At 41.1% G+C, this 25130-nt stretch overlaps 1 protein-coding gene across 9 annotated transcripts in view; it reads right to left on the reverse strand.

Annotated features, from left to right (window-relative positions):
• Positions 1–25130, reverse strand: part of PHLDB2 (pleckstrin homology like domain family B member 2) — an 86578-nt gene that overhangs the window by 27394 nt on the left and 34054 nt on the right. For 7 of the 9 annotated variants that reach the window (XM_054066622.1, XM_054066632.1, XM_054066667.1 and 4 more), the window contains exons 4-7: positions 19509–19892; positions 17033–17176; positions 16022–16159; positions 2773–2901 (exon numbers count right to left, since the gene is read on the reverse strand). In XM_054066622.1, the coding sequence (XP_053922597.1) occupies positions 2773–2901; positions 16022–16159; positions 17033–17176; positions 19509–19892 (795 nt within the window). The remainder of the gene's footprint in view (positions 1–2772; positions 2902–16021; positions 16160–17032; positions 17177–19508; positions 19893–25130) is intronic. The other 2 variants (XM_054066659.1, XM_054066641.1) reach the window with 1 other exon arrangement.

A 25130-nucleotide genomic window follows, 5' to 3' on the forward strand; every position in this document is an offset into this window, starting at 1 on the left:
GAACAAGAACTTCACCACACTCTGTACCACTGTGTCCACCAAGGAAAAAGAAACATCCCTAATTTGAAACCAAGTCCATTCTCAGATTAAAGCTCTACAAAGGGTAAGCAACAGTATTTTAGCTTTATAAGTGGTTGCAAGCACAATGCAGGGAGATCACCAGCCAGGCAGGCTCATGGGGTCTGAGACCCGAGGCAGCCAGCAGGAGCAGGGTACAGAGGCAGGAGGACAAGGTCTGGCTCTGAGATGTGCCCAGAGATCCTCGTCATAACCTTCACAAGGATCCTACTCGGCAGTGATTTGTAGGAGGACAACTGGTCTTGCTGTAGGTCATGGCTTCCCAAACCAAGTAGCAAGTGTACTCTCTCCCTTTTATTAAAACAATTGACATCAAATTATTGTCATTTATAATCTATTAACAAACAACAGACACAATGTTTACATTTTGGATTTCCAAATCATAAATTTCTCCTGCATCTCTATTGCTTCAATAACGGCACTGGAGAAAATTCAGTAGAAGACAACCTCACCCATACTTCAAGATGTGGTGGGAGCTCCATGGGCCCACATCATCTGGAAGAATTAGAATTTTATATGAAGAGTAAGGTATTTCCTAGCAACAGACAGTGTCTTTTCAGATCTGTACAGGAATCCAGCTATCTATTCTTGTTCTCCATGTACATGTATCTCTATAAACCCAGGCACACAAGAACAAACAAGCTTTGGTGCTTTCATACTAGCAGTGAAAGATGAATCTTGCTAATGAACTTCAAATATGACATCAGGAAGATCAGTGTTTTCCCTCAATGTCCTCTACAAGCTCTCGGCTTTCACCAGTCTCTGATGACGTGTCCTTCCCGCCCAGCAAGGGAGAGCATAGCGCTGACACCGGGAAGCATACAGTATGCCAGCTGCCCACTGTCAGCTCCAAGCCAAACTCCATTGCCACCCTTCAGACAACCGCTGCAGGGAAATTGTCTGCCTGCTCCCCTGGGCACAAATTACAAAATTACTGAAGTCCCAGAGATGAAGCAGTAAGGGAGTTCATCACCTTTACACCTTCTGTACTGGTCATAACATAGCACAACATAACTTGCTGCAGACTCAGGTATTTAATCCTGTACCAGGGAAGAAAATATTTTCTCTGTTTTCGGTATGATTTTTACTGTAACTTCATAACTGCTCTCACACTTGATATCTGTTCGAGAGCTAATGTGCCCTAATTCAATGATAACTTCTACTACTTTGACTACAGCGGCCACAGCTGACTTTCACTATAATTGGCCTGGAATAATATACAATAGGACTGACTGGATATTTAACCGCACCCTCACATTTCATGTTTTGTCCCACTTTCAAATCCAAAATTGCTATTAAGCCAACTTGTGAAGAAAAAAAAAATAATTCAAAATTTAACCAGCTTTCAAGAATATTCTTGGTGGTCAATAGTGAAAAAGGATTTACAACCATCCCACAGCAACAAGACTGCAACGTCTCATTAATTAATATCTTCAAGTATATGACTGCACAGGAAAGGTTTCCTTTCTTTTTATTATGCATGTGATATTATATAACACTGCCTTTTTTTTGTTTTTAAGGTAAATTACAGAAATCCTTAATTGTCTCAAAACTAGCAAACTTCTCACTTACTACAGAAGAATTTAACATTGTTATTTCCAAAGCTGGACTTTTTTACTTATTGCTCTTTGAAAAACACAAAATAGAATTCTGAAATAAGCAAAACTCTAAAGCAGAAAATCCCTTTTTTTGGTTACTGATATTACAGTCCTTATTCCTGATATAAGCACTCAAGCCAGATAAAAACAAAATTAATCAAATCAAGTTTGACTTCCAGATGACCTCTTGAGCTTGCCATGTTGATGCTTTGAAAATTATTCCTCTCCTCCATTAAAGCTAACTATACATGCTTTAGAACCCACTTAACATTAATGAACACTAGAATATTTCCACAGAAAATAACTGTATTTTCACAGGCAATACCGTATCTTTTTGGTTACAAATAATACAAAAGAAAATAAAGCTGCAATTGGACTTTATGCAAAGGCTATTATACCAATGTGCAAATATTGAAAATGTAGGGAAAAAAAAGCTATTCTAATAAGCGTTATAATCTTAAAAATGAATTTTTCAAAGCACAGTTCAGGACAACAGCTAAGCTATATACTGAAAAAAAGAGTTCGCTACGGCTTCATCGAGATGGCCATTTACAGCTTTGCAAAGGAGGCGTACACAACAGGATCCAATAATAGCAGCAGTAAAGTGCTGCCAAAATAGCTGATCCCACTGATAAAAGTTCAATACCTGCCTTTGCTCACACAGGTAAAGATCAATGCTCCACCATCTATCCAAATATCACAATAGCTTCCATATGACCCAGCAGGCATAAGGTGCTAATTACAGGCAAGCAGCCTAAAGCTTTAAAAACAGTCAACACAAAATGATTTGGATGATGGGGGGCGTTGGAACTGGATGATCTTTAAGGTCCCTTCCAACCCAAACTATGTAATGATTCTACAATTCTAATTTTTAATCTGCCTATTTTGTACTCTACTCGTTTGCCATCACACACATTATCTACTACAAGCATTCCACAAAAAAAACATAACCCTCATGACTATTAACAACAATAAGTTGCAAATATGTTCAGACACCGGATATTTGAAACAGAACATGTTACACTTAACTCTAAAAAAAACCAAAAATAATTCAAAAAAAAAAGAAGTTAGTGCAATCTTGAAACTTGCTACTGACCCTCTTCAGCTGCTGCTGTAATTGTTCCCTCATGGACTCAGGGCAATTATCAAGCTGCGTCTTCTGCTCGGAGTAAAGCTCCTGAAGCCTCTCTAGTTTTTCCCTCTCAGCATCAAGTTTTAATTTTTCCTGAAGCATGAACCAGAAAATAAACACAATTACCTTCAAACCCAAGCAGTTGTTAGTGATTATGACAGCGCATGGCGAGACCTTAACAAACAGTTGAAGCACGTAGGTCAAAGACAGAAATCTCTTGTTAGTTGAAATGCAATGGTGGGATGCAAAATGATCAAAATAAAACATTAATCACTTTAGCACAATAATTAATTCTCTCCCTTGTCACTGTGTTTTGCATCTGTGCCTGGATGATGCCGTTAAAGCCCATTGCCCAAACACTTGCCTCATTTAATGAAAAATAAAAAAGAAATAATAATGAGGAAATGGTAGCCATGTTAGTGAGGTAACTGATGAAGGAGAGAGAAAAGACTAGCTATTAGAAAGCAAAACAGATGGGAAAAACTACCATAGTCTGGCAGTGAGGGGAAAATGGATCTTCCCAGGAGAATATTATATGCCTATTTGCATCTGTGCAGGTAAGTACATTTAGCAAGCAGTGAAAAAGCCAGACTGAGACAGATCTTTATAAAGAAATAATTCTGGGCCAGGAAATCCTGTTGCAGCGTAAATGCCAAGTGAGTTAGAAAATTGCTTCAGGATACAGGAATTGCAGTCTGTTCTTGGGGAACAAAGGGGATCTCCCTGATCTCCAACTACTTCAGCTTTCCTCTCGTTCCACTTGAGCAGCAGTATTCGGCATACAGCTTCTCACCTTCAAAAGCCTTTAACCTTTACATCTTTGTAATAAAACACTACATGACTTACTGTACAGCACTACTCCAAAGACAGGCTGCAGATGACTTAAAGCTACCTTGTAGACTATTATTTATCTGTAGACCAAAATTTGGGAACGAATAAATCAGAATGCAGAGAATTTTTTTCAATGCCTTTTACTTGCATCTATGCTGGCCAACACAGCAGATGTATTTTCTTCAACTGAGCAATCAATAACTGGAAAAATCAATATGCCTGATATGCCTGGGATAAATAATCAAGTAAGTCCCTGACCAGCTCTCTCTGATACTTTCTAGAGTCACAATAGTATAGCTCCCTTTTCTTACTTGTTCTGTAGCTATACATTTCCTCTCAGATGGTCTCTAACTCTCCTTAATACTCAAAAATCAACAGTATCAGACCCAAAATTTCAGGTTCTTCTTTTGCACACTCCAAGAAGAGTTGAATTCTGCCACAGCATCCACTCATTGCCCTCTTCCCAGTCCCAACTAGCATTTAATTTTAAAATTAAATGCATGGCTCAGCAGGTGCTATATGATCAGACACTCTCTGCAGAACCCTTATGCCACAGAGAAGGAACAACTTTTAGTACATAGTACTTGCCATTTCAAACTGGGGGGTTGTCCTTCCGCAAAATGTTCTCCTTGTTGTTCCTCAGACAGTTCTCAAACCCTCATACACCATGAAGGCACAGTAACAAACATGTATTAGCTGCCTGCTTTATGTTTTTATCTCTAAATCTGAAAGATATCAGGGGCTAGGATTTAATTTTCCTACAACAGGAAGCATTCTTATTCAAGCCCAATGTCAAATTCCCAACTCTGTTATTTTCATTTACATGTGCATTCTCTCAGTTCATACAATCAGACAAACAAAATGCTGAACACGAAAGGTTAATTTAATGGTTTTTTAAGCTTGTAAAAATGAGAAACTGAGACAGAATAATCAATTACCTGGACTTCCTGTACTAGCTTCTGTCTTACAACAGTTGCAGCAAGCGCCAGAAATACAGAGGATATAGCATGTGCAAGCTGCACAGTGAGGGAAGAGCACGCAGCTCTTGAGAGGTCACCTCTAAAACTCTGTCCTCAAGAAACCCCATTTGCTGAATCATCCTTACTTCCAACATGGGAAGAAATCTATGAATAAACTGCTGGTTCCCCTCCTCACAAACCTTGCTGTCTATTTAGCATCCAACCTACGGTCTGTCACTTTGTTTCCTGTTTTCCTTTTCTACCCACCTAGCAATCTAAAGCAGCAAGGGCTTCTCTAATCTTACTGCAATATTGTCCTTCTGAAGCTATTAATAGTTGTCTAAATGTCTATATGCTGCAACAAGCATGTTCATTCGTTAATGAGAAAGTCAAATCTGGAGTGTGAGGAGACATCATCAGCAAGTATAAAACTCCCCGAGAATCCTGCCAGAGATACTGTTACTTCCCTCAAGAAATTAGAAATGTATTCCTTTGAGATTGAAAGTGATACTCATCTGGTCTATTTATAGCATAGGAAGTGCTAACATCCCACCACACTGGCTCCCTTCAAAATGTGCACTCTTAACAGGAAATATCACTTTCAGCAATGAGAGGCATTATAAGTTTTGCAGCTGTGGAGTTAAGTTTACTGACATCTCTGGCTGTGCATTATTAAAGTTCATTTAATTCACAAAAGTAATTTGATAAATAAAATGAATAATCATATTTCTTTCATACAGTCTTTCCTATAAATGGATGAAGGCCAGTTCTTTCAACAGAGAAAAGATTAATAACTTTGCAAGCTTAATGCAAGACGCAGTTCAGTCAGGCCTGTGGTTGACTCTGCAAGCTGTTTGCTCAAGAGCAGCCGGCAGCAGAGCTGTGAACAAAATCCATGTACTCCAGCTGCTCATCCTCATTTAACTGCATAAGCTTGTACTTGTTAAACATTTCTTTTCAGACAACCACTTGCCAGCCCCACGGTTGACTCCGGAATCACATTAACTGCAGTCTGGCTGAATTCTTAACATCCTGTTTCCATAGAAATGAAGTACAGCTCAGTAAAGCATAACATCTGGTCTTAGCTTGCTGCCCAGCTTCCACTGTGGTCTGCCTCTAGATACATGTTAAATGAACTTGGGGTCAGCTTGGATACAGAGCAGGACTGACTTGTTTTTTTGAAGATGCTGGGGCACAGCTTTGATCAGTTTTGGATGGTATCTGAATATTGTGAAGGATAAGCAGTAGAAAGAATTGACAAGTAACACTGTCCCCCAAGATCACAGACACAGGATATCAGTAGAACATCCGTGGTCTGAATGCATACCATAAGTGATCAACGCAGATCACAAAAGGAAATCAACCGTTAGATATGGTAGAATTGATTTTAGAGTCAAGGGAGAGAAAAAAAAGAATATATATCCAACACATGCCAGATGACAAGGACAAGAGAAGACAAAAGGACAGTATTAAAAACAATCAAAACCCCCAGAAGAATGGGAGTAACAGAAAGAGATCAATTGCTTTAGTGTTGTCTCCTGTGGTTAAGGATGCCCTACACCTGATCAATACAGCTACTTAAAACCCTAGCAGATACCTATAACCTCTTCTGCAGAAAACTTCTGCCTTTCTATTTGTCATTCATTGTATTTTTCTACTGCAGGCAGGCTAAAACTCTAGAGCAGCATGTATGTGTGCCTTCTGAACCAACCTTCCTGAATAAAATGGTAGACTCCACAGAAAGGCGTCGGAGTAAATGTGGATGAAACAGAGAAAGCTTCTCAAAAATCCAGACAAAAATTGGTAAACAATCAAAGTAAGAAACGTATCTCCTGCACTTGGGGCACAACAACCCTATGCAGCGCTACAGACTGGGGGAAGAATGGCTGGAGAGCTGCACAGAAGAGAAGGACCTGGGGGTGCTGGTTGACAGCCGACTGAACATGAGCCAGCAGTGTGCCCAGGTGGCCAAGAAGGCCAATGGCATCTTGGCTTGTATCAGAAATGGGGTCACCAGCAGGTCCAGGGAGGTTATTCTCCCTCTGTACTCGGCACTGGTGAGACCGCACCTCGAATACTGTGTTCAGTTCTGGGCCCCTCACCACAAGAAGGATGTTGAGGCTCTGGAGCGTGTCCAGAGAAGAGCAACAAAGCTGGTGAGGGGGCTGGAGAACAAGTCTTATGAGGAGCGGCTGAGAGAGCTGGGGTTGTTTAGCCTTGAGAAGAGGAGGCTGAGGGGAGACCTTATTACTCTCTACAACTACCTGAAAGGAGGTTGTGGAGAGGAGGGAGCTGGCCTCTTCTCCCAAGTGACAGGGGACAGGACTAGAGGGAATAGCCTGAAGCTCCGTCAGGGGAGGTTCAGGTTGGATATCAGAAAAAAATTCTTCACAGTAAGAGTCATTGGGTACTGGAACAGGCTGCCCAGGGAGGTGGTCGAGTCGCCTTCCCTGGAGGTGTTTAAGGAACGGGTGGATGAAGTACTTAGGGACATGGTTTAGGGAGTGTTAGGAACGGTTGGACTCGATGATCCAATGGGTCCTTTCCAACCTTGTGATTCTGTGATTCTGTATCATTTTTACAAGGTCACTGTGAAATGGAATGTATGACTAAGTGAATTGGGCTCACTCTACAACCTTCCATCCAAACATCACCCCATGCTCTGCTCTCTCCCTCCCCCAAGTACGTAGTTTTCAAAAAGAAACAGAAACCGCAAAATCTACAAGCCATAAATGAAGGGGAAAAAAAAATCTGAATGCCTTCCTATACAATAGGCTCTTATACTTCAAAACATTCCAGTCTGAAGTACTCCAAGATCTATCTAAGTCAACTCACCTGCAAATCATGTTTTAAAGTAGCCACACGTCATCACCCACTCTAAACTTCAGACATGCATGCCCTGTCTCTCAGTATGGAGTCAGCTAGTCTCACAACTCTCACAGGTTTCTGAGAAATAAGCAGAAGCACATGCAGTTCTTTGTTCAGAAAAGCTTCTCCATCTCACCTTCATGCCTTCACTTCTAGCCAAACTTTATTCCTTTATACTTTGAAAAAACACCTTTCCACTTCTTCAAAAGAATCTACAGCAAAAGCTAGAAGCACAGGAGAAAGAGTAGACTACAGAAATTACTCCTTTCTTCTCAGAAGTGGTGTGAATTTGTCCACTCAGTAGAACATTTTGGAGAATAAGTGGAAGAGCAAGAAAATTTAACTTTAAACAACTCACTGAAGAAACTGGCTTAACCATTGCCATGAATTTGTAAGAAAACAGTTCAGTCCTTAACAGAAAAGGAGCTAGGAATTGTTACCTCCTTTTCAGTGGTTACTTGCTGAAAGGGGCACTAGTACATTCAGGGAGAGTGTTAAACCTGAAGCCCACCAACTCTTTCAGCACATTTGCAAATTGAAAGCATTTCCATTGCTATGGCTGATACAAATCAGACCACATACACCTCTGATTAAAAAGATACTGTTGAAATGAAACAGATCCTCCTGTGCACAAACCATATATGCTCCTCTTCCATATTTTTCAGACTAGTCCTCCCTGCACTCCTTGATTTCTTTTAGGACAGAACCATAAAACTTATCATGATTTAGTTTGTTACTAAATCCCTGTGCGTTTCATGAAAGAAACCATTAGGGGCAATGAAAAAGGAGCATAATATGATAGAAGAAGGTATAGTTTTTACTGTACAAGTGGGAATTGATTTATTATATAATAACAGACTGTAGACAGCGATAGCAACAGTATGAGAGATCTCAACGTTTGTTTCACATGCATCTATAAAGCTAGTGTTAAAAAGCATTTTAAATAACAGTAAACAATCACTCAGCTCTAAGTAAAAAAATCACAATAGTTGTGCTCCTAAGACAACTCAAGATTTTTTTAATTTCTAAGCTGTCTCCCAACTGTTGCAATGTGTTGTTCTAGTGAACAGATGGGGAGTCAAAAGAGAACCCTCAATGCTAGCACACTGCTCCTTCACAAATGTAGAAGAGGAAATAACTATCCAAATTAGAAGAAAAGAATTTCAAGTGAGAAAATTAGAATTCTGTATAGTCTTCAACACCTAGACAACACTAATAAGATTCCCTTAGGGGTACAAGTCATTCTATTTTCCTCATGACTGTTTTAAAAAAAGAAAGCTTGTGAATTCAGGTTTTCCTCCTTGAGTCTTCATAAGCATCTTTTTCCTCATTAGTGTTCTCTCTACAAAATATCCTTATGTACATATATATCCAGTGGATGCAAGTATTCCTCAAAATACTTTACCTTGTGTATTGTGTCTTATGGAAATTAATAATCTTATAGACACAATAATTCATCAATTTAAAACATTTGCTTACATCTTTCTGAACTGGAATCCGACCAGGAAGGACTTAAAAGGCTATGCTGCAAGGCATAAATTTGTCAGATTCATTGGGACAGAAAGCAACAGTAGGAATTTTGAATCCAGAACAGAAAGGATTGAGAAGAGACCACTGGTATATTTAACTTTGATTGCTGGTGGCTTATCGGACAGCTGCTCTTTCCTTGACTCAATTCCTGAAAACCTTAGCAGTACTAATTTAGCAAAGAAGCCGAGCTTCAAATGTTTTGGCATGTCTGGGATATTCTGCTAATAACCAAAAAACATTTCTACAAAAGCATGTGGACAAAATGAATGTATTAAAACAAAAGATGAGTTATCCACTGCCAGGTGCTCCTGATTTCTGATCTTGAAGAGGGACAGGGTACCCAGGTTGACAGAAGAGTCCCAGAGTACATATTTCCACCATGACATCAGGCAAAGGTCCTCCAAAAAAAAAAAGGAATCATAGAATCATAGAAAGGTTTTAGTTGGAATGGATCTTAAAGATCACTTAATTACAATCTCCCCTGCCATGGGCAGGGACATCTCTTAGTAGATCAGGCTGCCCAGGGCCCCATCCAACCTGGCCTTGAAGATTTCCAGGGATGGGGCATCCACAACTTTCCTGGGCAACCTGTGCCAGTGCTTCACCACCCTCACTGTAAAAGAATTTCCTCCTTATGTCTAGTCTAAATCTATCCCTTTCCAGTTTATACCCATTGCCCCGGTCCTATCACTACAAGCCTTTGTGAACAGTCCCTCCCCAGCTTTCTTGAAGCCCCTTCAGGTGCTGGAGGGTCGCTATAAGGTCTCCTCTGAGCCTTGTCTTCTCCAGGCTGAACAACTCCAGCTCTCTCAGACTGTCCTAGTGTGGGAGGTGCTCCAGTCCTCTGATCATTTTTGTAGCCCTCCTCTGGACCCGTTCCAACAGCTCCATATCTTTCTCATGTTCAGGATTCCAGAACTGGACACAGTACTCCAGACGAGGTCTCACAAAAGAGGAACAGAGGGGCAGAATCACCTCCCTCGCCCTAGTGGCCATGCTTCTGTTGACGCAGCCCAGGACATGATTGGCCTTCTGGGCTGTGAGCGCACATCACCGACTCATGTCGAGCTTCTCATCAATCAGTACCCCCAAGTCCTTCTCTGCAAGGCTGCTCTCAATCACATCATTCCCCATCTTGCACTGAAATTGGGGACCCAGGTGTAGGACCTTGCACTTGGCCTTGTTGAACCTCATGAGATTCACACAGGCCCACTTCTCCAGCTTGCCCAGGTCCCTCTGGATGACATCCCATCCTTCCAGTGTGGCAACTGCACCACTCAGCTTGGTGTCATCTGCAAACTTGCTGAGGCTGCACTCAGTCTCCCTGTCAATACCATCAATGAAGATATTAAACAGCACCAGTCCCAGTACGACTCATAAGGGACACCAGTCGTCACTGATCTCCATCTGGACCTCGAGCCATTGACCACTACTCTTTGAATACAACCATCCAACTAATTTCTTATCCACCAAACAGCCCACCTATCAAATCCATCTCTCTCCAGTTTAGAGAGAAGGATGTTGTAGGGGACCGTGTCAAAGGCTTTACAGAAGTCCAGATAGATCACATCCACTGGTTTTCCCATGTCCGCTGCTGTGGTTACCCCATCATAGAAAGCCACTAGGTTGGTCACACAGGATTTGCCATTGATGAAGTTATGCTGACTGCCACTAATCACTTCCCCGTCCTCCACGTGCTTTAGCATGTCTTCTAGGATGGTCTGTTCCATGATCTTCTCAGCCACAGAGGTGAGGCTGACAGGTTGGTAGTTCCCAGGGTCATCTTTTCTACCCTTTTTAAAAACAGGGACAACCTTACCCTTCTTCCAGTCACCAGGGACTTCTCCTGACTGCTGAGACTTTTCCAATATCATGGAGAGCGGCTTGGCCACCACATCAGCCAATTCCCTCAGGACTCTGGGATACATCTTGTCAGGTCCCATAGACTTTTTCATGTTCAGGTTCCTCAGGTGGTCATGAAACTGATCCTCCTCTACAGTGGGAGGGGCTTTGCTCCCCTGGTCACCACCTTATTGTTCATTGACCCAGGACGGGTGAGGAGAGCAGTTGTTAGTGAAGTTGTTGTGGCAAAAAAGTTAAGTACCTCAGCCTTTTCCTTATCGATACAAGGTCACCATTTTCAGCCACCAGTGGAGATACATTCTCTTTAACCTTCCTTTTCTGACTGACATACCTGTAGAAGCCTTTCTTGTTAGTCTTCACTTCCCCTGCCAAATTAGCTCCAGCTGCACCTTGGCCTTCCTGAGCCAATCCCTACACAACTGGGCAGCATCCCTATACTCTTCCCACGTTCCCTGCCCCTGCTTGCACTGTCTGTGCAGTTGCCTCTTGTTCTTGACCCACAGGTCTCGACTCAGCCACTCTGGTCTCTTCCCTTCCCTGCCTGATTTCCTACATCTGGGGTCTGAGCATTCTTGTGCTTTATGGAAAGCATCTTTAAATATCGGCCAGCTCTGTTGTGCTCACTCGTCCCCAAGAACCATGTCCCAGGGTGTCCTACTGAGTAACAACTTGAAGAGCTAGAAGTCTGTTTTCCTGAAATTTAGGGTCCTGACTACACTCCTCACCTGTCCCATATCCCTCAGGACCTTGAACTCCAGCAATGCGTGATCACTGCAACCCAGTCTGCCTCTGAACTTGATGTCACTGATGAGCTCACTTGTATTAGTGACTACCAGGTCCAGTATTGCATCCCCTCAGTTGAGGATGTCTATTAGCTGGGCTAAGAAATTATCTTCAATGCACTCCAGGAGTCTCCTCGATTGCCTACATCTTGCCGTGCTACTTTTCCAGCATATGTCAGGGTGGTTGAAGTCCCTCAGTACGAATAGAGCTTGCGAGCATGAAGCCTCCTGTAGCTGGAGGAAGAAGGCTTCAACAGCTGGCTCTCCTGTAGCATACACCAACCACAAGGTTCCTGTTGGTCCCTTGGTCTTTTATTCTGACCCACAAGCTTTCAACCTGATAGTGGCTACTCTTCAAAGACAGCTCTTCACACTCATCCATTTTCTGATATAGAGGGCAATGCCTCCACCCTCCTTCCCATCTGTCCTTTGTGAACAGCCTGCAGCCACACTTCAGTCATGGGATTTGTCCCACCCAGTTTCAGTGATGGCAACCAGATCATAACTTTCTAGTAGCATGGTAGCTTTCAGCTCCTCCTGTTCATTGCCCAAGCTTTGTGCATTTGTATAGAGGCACTTCACACCTGGGCCGTTGGCCACATCGCCTTCTTAGTGGAAGATCCCTTATTTCCCTTAAGATGTTCTGTGGAAGTTTCTTTCCTGACACCTACTACCTCAGGAGCCTCCTGCTCACCTCCACAGGACTTCAACTGTGCTGCGGCACCCCCAGCACAACCCAGGGCAGCAGGTGGAGGGCTCATACCAGCACCCCATCCCTCCAACCACTGCCTGTCCTCCTGCAGCTTGTCATAGGCTGGCCTGGTATTATCCCTCTCCCGCTTCACATCCAGTTTAAAGCCCTGTCGATGAGCCCTGCAAGCTCTTGAGCAAAGACCCTCCTGCCATTTTGAGAAAGGTGGCTCCCTTCTGATACCTGTAAACCTGGATGTAGCTACCACAGCCAGGACAACTGAGTCCTGTCAGCACTTCTACCTCGCAGATATGCACCACAGCCAGAAACAGATGAGTCCTACAACAGTGCTGAAAGGCTCCATAATCTTCTTTTCTAAACGGCAATTGCTCACAGCTCTTATTTCCAAAACCTGAGTAAATCACACTAACTGCATCGATCTCTACAACGTGAGTGGTGGCCTACTCACAAAAGCAAGACAAACACTTGTAACTCATCACAGGGCATGCACTACATTATCTTCCCTACTGCTTCACTCCTTCTGCCTCACCATTAGTCCTGCCATGTGTTTAGGAAGGGCTGAGCACAACACTCGAATGAGATCAGAAAGCAGCATACCTTATAATGTACAAACCTGCCTGCAAAATCCATTCCTGATTTACAAGCAAGGTACTGGGACACAGAAACATTGTACCACAGCAAAGAGCACACTGGCACAGCCCAAAATTCAACTCAGAATTCTTCTGCCATCAAGTATGTCTTCCAGGCAATTCTTTCACCTCACAAGTGCTAGAAACTGTGGCTTTAAAACTGTGTAAAAGTTGGCAAAACTGTGTCTTCATCTAAATGAGTCGCACACAGGGCATTCAAAAAAATAAGGAATCGGGGAGAAAGCAGTATAAGAGCTTCCACCTACAGTCTATTTCAAGTCCTTCACATGGCCCAATAATTGGGTTGTAGTTTATGATCTCTCTTTTTAAGAATTTCACAAGTTTTTCAAATAGGTGCCATGGGTAAGCATGAAACACAACCAGGCTGGGGTTTCCTGTCAAACAGGTGCTGAGATCAGTGTCAAATTCCAGGAGATGCTCAAGTCGCTCCAGAGACAAGTGCCATCATGTATGGCACTAACATTCCACCATCATTTCATGAGTGAAATTAGCTCTCCCTCTCACCTCAAGATGACAACCATGTGGTGTATTCAGATATCGCTTCCTTGCTCTGACAGAAACGTAACCACTGTCCGAACCATGGGACCTGACAGTTTCTTGCCAGGAAGATCCATCAAAACCAAGACCACAAGTATCATTAGGGGTAGAACATTCAGGCAACTAGTAGAAACTCTGACCACTGTGTGGACACTGGGACGCATGTTCTTGCAAGATACAACACAAAAAGTACCATCAACAGGGTGGCAACTACTGGCCAAAACCTGACCCTTAATTCTGTTGAGGATATCAGAAGTTCCAAATTATTTCAGCAATAAGGACCACCTACTGCCTCCATCTGAGCACCTCTTTTGGGAAAGAGTCAATCCTGTACTGCTACAGAGCACAGATGTTGTCTGTCTTACACCAGATCTGCAGGGCTGCAGCTTTAAACACACAGATACACAAGTCGAGTTTTAAAAAATGCTATTGTTTCAAGTCAGACAGAGCTTTTATTTGTTGACATGACCAGCGCCATCCGTTTTGCTGACTGACACTACTTTCTCCAGAATACCTGAGCTGTCACTTCATATTTTGCCTGTTCACAGCAGCTTGCCTTCCATTTCTTTTTTAAACTTTCATTTTCATGCAACACTTTAAGACATCTTCTAGAACAAATCCTGTGGGGTCTCTTTGAGTTTATTTCTACAAAGATAGTTTCAGCACTAACTGAGCCATGGCTTTAAGTCTAGAGTAGCAATAACAGCTGAGTGGTTTTTTTGATTGTTTTAAAAAACCAAAAAGGAACACAGAAGAAAAGAGATAAAATATTGTAACTGATCTGACTAGTGGCTTGCTTCATACTGAAAAAAATGTTTTGAGTGAACTTGCCTTTTAAATAACAGATGTGCTTTTTCTAGGCTGATTTCCATGTTTCAGTTCAACTGAAAACTTAAACTAGACCTAGCATTTCAATTTTCTGACTGCTACACACTAATTTTCCATCATATGATTGCAAGGAAATTTAAACAGCCTACAGGTGTTAGAGTAATTTCTGTTAGTTTCATCAACTTTGAGTCTACTACAGAACAAATATAAAAGGCAAAAGATCTCTGAATTTCAGTATATGTTATGACCTACCAACCAAAACTTCTAGCAGCATGCTTTTGGGGAGTATCTGCTTGTACCAACTATGTATTATCACCAACTGTAAACTCATCTTTATACTAAAAAAACAAGTATGAAACATGTTTCGTTGACAATCTAAAATGTGACCACAGGCAACACAAAAGCTGAAGGATCACTGAGGAATACACAAGAACATGGAAAAGTACAGGCAAGGAAGTCCGCAGAAGTTGAAGCTTAAACAGAACGTGTGCTGTCACTCCACGAGGCAGAGGTGGGAGCACCATCCTGCACAGGCACAAGCTTGATGAGTGCAGCCACAAAACAGCATTCAGGCTCATGACGGCGTAGGCGGAAATTGAAGACAAAAGCTCAGAATAAAACAATGTAAGCTGTAAGATGTGAATTAAATTTGAACCGTGAAAGAGCTAAAAATATGCAGCTTGTCTAAGAGAAAGTAAATAATGCAGAAGACTTCCAGTTATTTATGGAAAGCTTAAAAAAAGAGGGGGAGAAACTAGCTAGAGTATTTTCACAAGTGACAGGTTTAAATTATGAAATAGAGGATGAAATTTAAAAAGGAATGGCTTTTACTGGCTGAAAGCCCCGGAAAAAAACTTCCTGACCTTGAGATATTATGGGCCACGGACATCCCCCATGAGGAATGGAACTACCTGCTTGGAGAGGCCACCAGACAGCCTGAAGGAGAGAACAAGTGCTCCCTGGTTTGAGGGGGACAGCTTCACAGCTCCGTCTTGCAGGCCCCTTCCACCTCTGCACTTAAAATCTTATTACAGTGCTATCCTATTTTGCAAATAAATGCAATTAATTATCTGACTGTATAGGAGAAATAATTCCTTGGACTTAATCACAGAATGTTCTACAGTACTAAAATTGTCAGTCAGCAAACAAAATAAACCAACATAATTTCTTTAAAATTGCACACTTGATAGATGTCTTACATATCATTCTATATAAGAACAGATAAAGCCATCTTCTGAAACAACAGCCTTCTTTAACTCTGTTCCCTTGCTGAGAAAGGATTTTTTAAAAAATTCTAAACATATAACCTACAATGGAAGGTAGTAGAACAGTCCAATTAATACTGTTCTTTTAAACAACAGATAACCCAAGTCCAAGCCCTATATGGATTTCTTATTAATCAAAAATATCTTCACAGGAGATCAGGTCTTTTTACTTAAGCATACTATATTTTGCTTGTCAAGCACACCTTGAGAAACAAGATTGTTACAGGAGATGATAGTGAGAGAGCTATTTTTTTTCTTCCATATTTATCGAGTAAATTTACTTACAGACAGTGCTTCATAAAATAAGCTCCCTCAATATGTGAATCATACAAATGTATTTTGAAGATCGAGGGGAACAGCACACAGCCAGCTAAGATAACCCAGTTACCTTTGTCTTTTCACCAATAACATTTCTCTCCAGCTCAGCTATTTTTCTGTTTAGATGATCCAGTATTTCCTTCTCTTTCAGCAGCTCTGTTGTTTCAGACTTCTGTTCCCCATCCAAAAGGGCACATTCCATATCCAACTGGGAACACAAAACATTTTTCAGAAGCAGTCCAGATTAAGAAGAAATCTTGATACACATTATTTTCTGGGGGAAGGGGAGTGAGTTGATGATTATTCACAAGATAAATATTTTAAAAAGAATAATAATAAAAAAAAAAGAAAAGTAGGTTTTACTGCCACAGAAGTAAGTTAAAAAGAGATCACAAATCTGAGAAAAAAGTAAAACATAAAATACTGCAACATAAGTCCAAACCAACTTTAGTTTGAAGATTTCTTTTTTCTAAAACCTCGCTTTTCTATCTCTTCTCTGTGCTTCCTCCTGTTATGATACTGTACCAACTCTCTCTGCCCAAACTCCACAGGAAAACCTTCTGGAACAGCTGTTTCCTTCCTACCCCTGATAACTGAAGCAAGCACAAACCAAATGCCTGGCCAGCTTAGTCTGCAACTGTGAGATTCCAGAAGTCAAGAGGATGCCAACATACCCTTGCTACTGCACAGCCAAGGAGGCCTGAGAGGAAGTTGTCTTGCTTCCTTTCTCATTAAATGTTCCCACAAGGTACCACCATAAAACTCCTAAGTGGTACAAGGTATTCAGATCAATTGAGTGACAATTAAACAAGCAAGACTTGTAATTCTACTTAGGAGTATAATGGTTATAGCCGGGAAGGCTAATCCAAGTGCCATATCCATCTCCCAGCTGGTGAAAAATAACTTTCATAGTAGAAAACTGCCTGTTCCATGATCCTGTGCCTAATCCTGGTGAAAAAACACAGAATATTAAGACCACATACATCCATTAGTTTCCTATGTACTTGCTGAACCCATCAGAGTTATGCTATGTAGGCATACCTAACAAGCAAGACATATAAAACCAAAATGCATTTCATACCTCTCTTGAGGATTCATCCATCTGGTCATTTAAATCTTTGATCTTCTGCTCAAGTTCTTCCAAGTTATTTAGTATTACTATGCGCTCCTCCTCCAGCTGACCAAGCTCCTGCCCTCTTTGCTCATCACTTGTGCATTCTGGTATCTGCAGTTGCATGTTACAAGAGGTTTAGTAGAGCAAGAGTTAAACACTATTTTTCCCTCCCTCTTTCATATTGTGTTCATTTTAGACAAGTACAGTACTGCACTGATTTTGAACCCGTTACATATTTCCTAAATCCTATGTTGCTATTTCTATATTTAGAAGGTGCATAAGAGAAACAAACATGATACTTTACTTCCAGGCATTGGAAGTAAATACTATACCTAACGGTAAATACTTTTCATTCTACAGGAATTATTAAAACTTAACCTTTAAGAATATTTTACATGCTGTGCTATTTAGGTTGTTAAAATCTAGTTTTTCACTTATAAAAATAACACAGATAGACGAAGATGCTTTTTGCAATAATTTCAGCTGTTCATATAATAAAAGCCAGGAGGTAGAATAGGATATTTTTGTAACCAGTCATTAAGATGGGCAGCATCTGTAAAATAAGGACAAAAGTTGCCTCTGTCTCTCCAGTTAGCACTGAGAAAGTGACAGCAATTGCTCTTTTCGTTGTCATTTACTTACTAGGTAACTGTGCCAAGAATTAAACAGCATTATTAAGAAAATACTTGTGATCTTACACCAGCAAAGGCTAGATCAAAGAGCATTGAGTTTCAAATGTGTTCTTCATGTTCATCGGATGCCAGGGACTCGTGATCCAATTACTCTGGTAAGGCTGCTCGCTCATTGTCCCCGATCAGAATTAGAAGTGGGCTGTATGCAGGGCTACGCATTAACCACTGGACCACACAGCTTTGCTCAAAAGAGGCTTGGCTCAGCTACTGAATAGCTATTCTGAGAGCAGGCATTTTATCCTGGACAAATCTGATCTCGATATTTTAAAACAATGAGCTGTGTTTCATTAACACAGTTGTCTGTTATTGCTTTTTTTCAGGGCGTAGTAGAACACTCTTTACAATGAATGAATGAATGGTATTCCTTGATTAGCATTAGTAATCCTAACAGGAAAGCCTCTTTTTGTCCGGTATCCTGTTCAGATAATGCTGACATAACATCTTCGATTTCAACTTCCTAATAAGGATTTAAAATAGGATCTCTGACTTCCACTAAGAAAGCAAGAAGTGGAAAGAAAGGCAAGGTGACAGTAACTTTTAAGTGAAATGCCTTACTACCTTTTCAACACAGAAAGACCAAGTAAAGCCATAACAGCACGTTTCTGTTCAACATAATTTCACACTGAAAGACTCAGCAGATAGATTTCCAGAGATACTCCTTTATAAGATAAAAAGTTTTTTTCTGTCACAACTCTCTTCTACACAAACACAGGTGTATTGACTAAAAAATGTAAGCAAATTAAGCAGAGGTTAAATACAATTCAATACAAGAATACAAGAGGTTAAATACAATTCATGCTAGGCATGTAAACATGCTTAAGATCATACAGTGTGTAAATAACAGTAAAAAGGAGAAAGAGAAAGTATTTTGAAGGTGTGAATTTGTAAACAGAAACCTACTTTTATGGCTTTGCTTGGTCTTATTATACTCCTGATTCTATCTCTTGAATGTAGTTATTTAACACACTGCCTGCCACCAGGTTTTGCTGCACTGCTGGTCTGGCACACCCGACCCAGGATGATGAAAGGCCTCTGCCCCAGCCCAGATGAGGTTGCCACTGTCCTAGCTGAAGAAAATTGTTAGGAATGCTCTTAGTTCATTTTTTAAAGGATAATTTCCCCTTCAGTTGTGAAACAGCAGTTTGAAGTGCACAGGAAAGGAGCTGCACATTAAACAGAGGAATCAGGTTAGAGAGGCAGGAGGCTGGATGCTGCCGTGTGCCCCAAGAGAGGGAACAGCTGACTTGACAAGTGTCTCAGGTCCAGACATGGGAAAGAAGACAGGGCAGTTAATTTGGCTCAGCCAACTCCTCTTCACCTCCTGTGCCACTGTTCTGGCTTGCCCATGAGAAAACATCCTTCTCTTACAGAAGAAGAAAGGAGCCTCAGGCTGGAAGAAGGTAGCAGAGTATCACTTCCCTTCTACACCCCAGCACACTGCAAAGCAGGGTTCCTAAACCTTATAAGGGTTCCCTTATTTAGGTAGCTACAAATGTTCGAGCAAATCCCTCAGAAAATCTTAAAACTCTTCTTGAACTATGTATCTCCATGAAAAAAATAACTTTCAATAACAAGAGCTTACACAGAAAATGAAATAATCATTTGTTGGCTGCTAAACTGTGTGAGTTCTGAGATTAACTCTTGCACCTAAGCCATCCTAACCGGCCCCTGCCAGGACAGCCAACTCCTAGAGGAAGATTTTGAGCAGTCGAACTCTGTATTGCACTCTTTCCTAGATCCTGGATCGTTACCTTTGGTGTGATGCTTAGGTAGGACGATTCGGTGCCATCCTTCACGAAGCCAGGAGCAGCAAAAGGTGGAAGCTTCGCATTTTCGTTGAAGTGCTCATCAGCTCTTAACCCTCTAGAGGGGAGGAAAGAAGCAGTGCCGCGACTGTGGTTGCTCAGCTCCGAGAAATCTGAATCACTTGCAGATGATTTCAACTGGCTTCTGAACCTCGCTTCCAGATTCATCTGGGAATCTTCAAACACTGAATCCTCATCAGAGAGCTGAAGTTTTTCGAGTTCTTTGTTAATTTTTTGAACATCAGCAACTGTTGTAGCTGCAGTGGGGTCGCCATCAGATTTGGAATATTCTGCACACAGATTGAGGATTGTCTCCAGCCGCTGTCGTTCCTAGGTTAAAGAAAGATAATAGCACCAAGCATCAAATGTGAGCGAAAGTAAAGATGAAGTTAAAAGAATTTTAGTGTTTTGTTTTTTTTAGTGAAGGATTAAAGTCCTCCAGTTCCATGTATGTGTTAGAGATAATAAACAGATATACATAAATAAATTACAGTGCTAGCTGAAGAATCAAAGTTGACATGGAAGAAGAAACTTAAAGAATTAAAAGTATATTCCACAGAAATTACTATCTACTTAAATAATATGTCCTAACATTTGCTTATCTTTCCAATGTAGAAAAAAATAATAGTATTATTTATTCAGGTTATTGTAAACATAGCCCATTTGTATATACATATGTCCAGTGAGCTCATTGTATAAATCACTTACTGTTCCACTTTACACATACACTATATTTCTACCAAGCTGCAAATTACAGTACAGATTTTCCATGAACTCATTCACTCTCGACTTTTGCAGATTCTCTGTTTTGTTAACTTCAATTCTCTTTTTTTTTGAGAGAATTAGTCCACACTTTGAAACACACACTTTTAGGAGCATTAATAGAAAAACAAAGAACCACATCTAAAATACAACAGATGTCACATGCACAAAAGTGGGGGAAATCTTTATTTAGCAATTAACTCAAATTCTCTATGGATGCACAGTAACATTTCAAACTTGACAATCTGAATAGCTGTGACAGTTTGACCTGGCATGCTTCAAGTCACTATAAACATTTAATGCTAGATTTCAGGATCTCTATGTTACTTTATAAGAAGTATCAGAAAGCTATATTTGTTTTATTTAACTGTATGCACAGCTTCCTGTAACTTCTATTTCAGATTTTTTTTTTCACCTTTTCATTTTTAAGAGGTGATGCTTTTATGTAATTTCATATTTCTTTCTCTAAAGAGGAAAAATAACATAAATTTAAAATTGCTTACCATAAGCCTACTGAAAATCCTGCTGGAAAAAAGACCAGTATGAGAATTGCATGCTTAGCCTTAATAGTTGTACTAATTATCTCATTTCTGATTTCTAGGAAATCCTTCTTATTTTTAGCAGTATTTTAAAAGAAAGCCAAAACTCAAAAATCCTCAGTCTCCTTCCCCAGGAGCTGCTACAGACATATTCACTTTCCAAGCTCTATCTGGCATTACATTTGCAAACAAGATTTCCAAAGCAGCTATTTCTGACAGTCCTAACACTCCTGGTGCCCAACAGCAAGTGATAACGAGGACCAAGCAAAGCAGTGAGGGCAATGCGCTGCCTGCCCTTTTCCCTGCAGCAAGTCATTGGAGTTTTATGAGAATTTAACACCGATTTACAAGCACCCAGCTTTTTCGTATAGCTACCAAGAGGTTACCTGGTGGTATGCACTACACATTCACATCACTCCACATCACCCACAGTTGAAAGCTACATTTCTGAGCTGGTTACCCATCTGAGCCCACCTATTTCCAAACACTACCCAAGTGAGAGCAAGCTGAAAGACAGAAATTTTGCCTTCAGGTAGCTTATTCCCAGGTTACCACTTCAGGTTTCCTCTGAAGCCCCCTTTAACAGCACCGGCAGAGATGAGCCTCTGAAATAACAAGAGTCCGGGGCAGCAGCAGGGCAGCAATTGCAAGCCTGTATTTTCCACAAAATAGGTCCAGACATCCTTCAACCCCAAATGATCAACATAATCACAACTCCTCAAAGCTTTGTTCCCTTCAGACAACTACTGCCAAATCCTGAGCCTCTTCCCTTACCCCTCCAAGGCCGCTATCTTCCCTCTTACTAAGTCTTTTGGCCACACAACCCAATTCCTGAAGTGCTGTGCAAGTGCTAGCCAGGATCGCCGGTAATCATGCAGCTCTCCTTGTTGCGACAGCATCGGGCCTGGCCCTTTCATACAGTTGTTGTAATGGTTATAGATGGGAAACGGCATCAGGACATGAAGTCCCATCCTTCCTTGCAACAACAGGCTATATCAGGTTACCTCGTGCCAAGCCTCCATCCGTTCAACAATAATAGGAAACGGCAAATTTCAAAGCACCGTTGCTGCTCACGCTAGTCTAAGAGCTCAGGTAAGGGGGCTCTTATTGCTAACATCGCCTGTGCTCAGCAGTCATTAAAAAAAAGGTATTCTTTCCCCCCCCCGAGTCCCAGACGCTTCGGAAAGCTTAAAACCCACAGGGAAACCTCTGCCAGTGTTAAAAAGAATTCCTGATCAACTTTCAGACACATTACAGAAATACCGATATCTCTCACTTCTATTTTGATATGTGATGAGAGGCTTACAGACAGGAAGCTCCGTGGTTATTTTATACACTCTATTCTCATAATTTCATCTCAGCCAACTCATTCCAGTGCCAGCACACCTGCATTTAACTGTTTCCAGCACAAATTTCTGAGACAAGCAGCAAGCTAGGAAAGCACCCGTGCAAAAAAAGCACAAAAGCAGCAGCCCAAGGAAAATCCAGTCAATAATTTTAAAAGAAACACTGCACAAGTTATTTATGACACTGAACACAGTAGACAGAAAAAACAGGTATTATGTAACAAGAAAGAACTTGTTTTAAGATTGATTCTAGCTGTAAGGAGGGGGATTGAATCGAGCCTTGTAAGCCTTTCAGTGTATTTCCCCATAAAATGATCTTTCTAACAGACTAAATCATCTTTGTGTACATTCAGTGGATGTCTTAGATACTACAAAACAAGGTCTACACAGGTCTTGCGCACTTTCTGCCTGAGCAGTTCACCACTTCTGGTTTTGACAACGCTATACATGGATGGCTGCAAATTTAGGTGCTGAAGAAGAAGAGTGGAAGAAGGGGATAATAACCCTCTACTGATCAACAATTACATTAAGAGATATTCCTGGCATACTGCAAAGAAAAATATTCCAAAATACCAGAGATAAATACCTTCCACTCTATTAACAGCAACCACATCCGTGATTCCTGGACTTGTTCATCCGCTGGATATGACGTATATGAATTTTACACATGTGTAGAGGCAATGCCATATCCATGTAGCAAGGCAAGACTTGGTTAATCAGCTGCAGTAAGCAGGAAGCTTTTTAGCTAAGTGACATTAGCAAATGGATAATGCCAGCTTTCATTAAAAATACATGTGCAGTCTACCCTTTGTGACTGACGCTAATAAGAATTCTGGTTAGTCCATGCAGCCTCAGATCCTTTTGCCAGAAGAAGAGGCTGTACTTTCCAGATACCAAAACCCAGCACTTTTCCATTGTTGGTCTTTCAAAAGCCTCATGGGCAGGCAAACAACCAGCTTCACAGAAAAAGCTCGGAGCAGGAGCTAGTAAAAATGGATGAGGGGAAAAGACACAGAGAGACCATGGAAGAAAGCAGCAGAAACTCCCCAGACTTAATTTCTTACAAACGCATTCAGTACCCCATGGGCAAAAGCCAGCAGAAAGGCTTCTCTTTCCTGCCTGAATTTCTAGGGAATTGATGATTTCACAGCTGTGAGATACTTAGAAGCTATTTCTTTAACTTTAACTGGATCCAAGAGCAGCTTGCCAACTGTTTTTTCCCTTCCCTCTAGTTTGCACCAGCTTCTTGTTCCAGCCTCATTTACTTTATCATGTTCAGTCCTTGTTTTACTAGAGTTAGTCTTCTGGCTCTGAGGTTACCACTAGCAGCACAGAACCTAGAGAAAGTGTCCATATTTCATGTCCATCTCTCGCAGGTAATGTGCAGGCAGCCTCTCACAGCAGAGTAACCTGCACAGAGAAGTGCTGCAGAGGAGCCACCCCAGCTCAGGTGCAGGAATCAGGCTGGCATACCTCATCCTTACCTTCCCAGTACAAGCACAGAAGAAATGGACCAGTGAAAGCGTAAGAGATCAGTGGCACAGAGCAGAGCCAGCTTTCAGGGAGGAATTGAGCACAAGACGTTCTGCTGAATTAGCTCCTGTATCTGCAGGCACATATGCAGCTCCTGAGGAAATGCCATCGGCTTCCAAAATAAGTGTTGTTCAGACCAGTGCCCTTTGGCCCCTACAGTGCCTATGCAGATGCTCCTTTTCAAATTACACTCACAGTAGAAGCTGCAGTGTAGTATTTAAGTTCTGTAAATTAAAACAGGTCTCCTGAAATTGATTTCTTCCTGGCCCGTATTGTTCACATGCATAAAACATACACCTGCAAAAATTAAGTACACGTGATCCACACTTTGGATTATTAAAAATCCCACAGAAATGTTTTGGAACACAATTAAAACTGAACGCTCCTGAAAATTTACTGAATTGTCAGTATTAACTATGTGCTGCAGGGTTTTTTTAATCCTATTATAAGGCATTTGTTCATGTAGTAAACTAAATTGATGTTAACTAGCTATTCTGTAACACCATAGACTGTCAAACACTAATGGTGGGAAAAATTACTTTGATTTAGACTTTATCTATTTGACTGGGGTTCCTGTAAGAGATAAGTCACATTTTTATGTACTGCTTCGGTACTTAATGTTTAAAGGATCTATAAAGAGACACAGTGCCAAAATAAAGTTAAAAAACATATATATGACATTTTTCCAAGCTGCATGGGAAGTTTAAACAACCTCTATTAACCACAATTTTAAGGTAGCACCACCTTGAAAATTAAAAAATATTTTCGTCTCATTTTCCCTCACACAAGCACATCTTACTAAATTGTAATGCACCAATGCAAACCAGGCACAAGGGTATTCTCTATTATTTCCTACTTGCTGAATTCACTGTTCTTCTGACTGTGAAAAAAGTGGACGATGGAGCAAGCTCCTTGAATTTTATCATGGTTCATTCAGGCATCAGTCATATAAGCTGAAATCTCTCCTAGCCAATTCCTGCATCTAGTAAAACTTCTTTAACAAGCATATGTTTAAAGATCCATACAGACAGCTCGACTATGGAGGGTATCACACAGATACTACACATATAATTTTTAAGTACCTACCACCATCTAGAGGAAATATACTGTACTGCCTAAAAGCCAGCAGCAGAAAAATCAAGTTCAGTGCTATTCAAATGAGCAGCTATCAAACAAAACAGATCGCCTTAGTATCTATCTGACTACATTGCCTGGGCTGTTCCACCCCGGCTCCCCCATGGGCTGAAGAGAAAGACTGCCTTTCAGTTCCAGCAGCTACCACAGTAGGACTTTTATCTCAGGCAAAAGAGTGATATTTCCTCTTTAAAAAAAAAAAAAAAAGAAATTCAATAGCTAACTCAATCTCACTGAATATTCTTAGATCACAG

The sequence above is a fragment of the Cuculus canorus genome, chromosome 1 (genome assembly GCF_017976375.1).
Source record: "Cuculus canorus isolate bCucCan1 chromosome 1, bCucCan1.pri, whole genome shotgun sequence".
Lineage (NCBI taxonomy): Eukaryota > Metazoa > Chordata > Aves > Cuculiformes > Cuculidae > Cuculus > Cuculus canorus.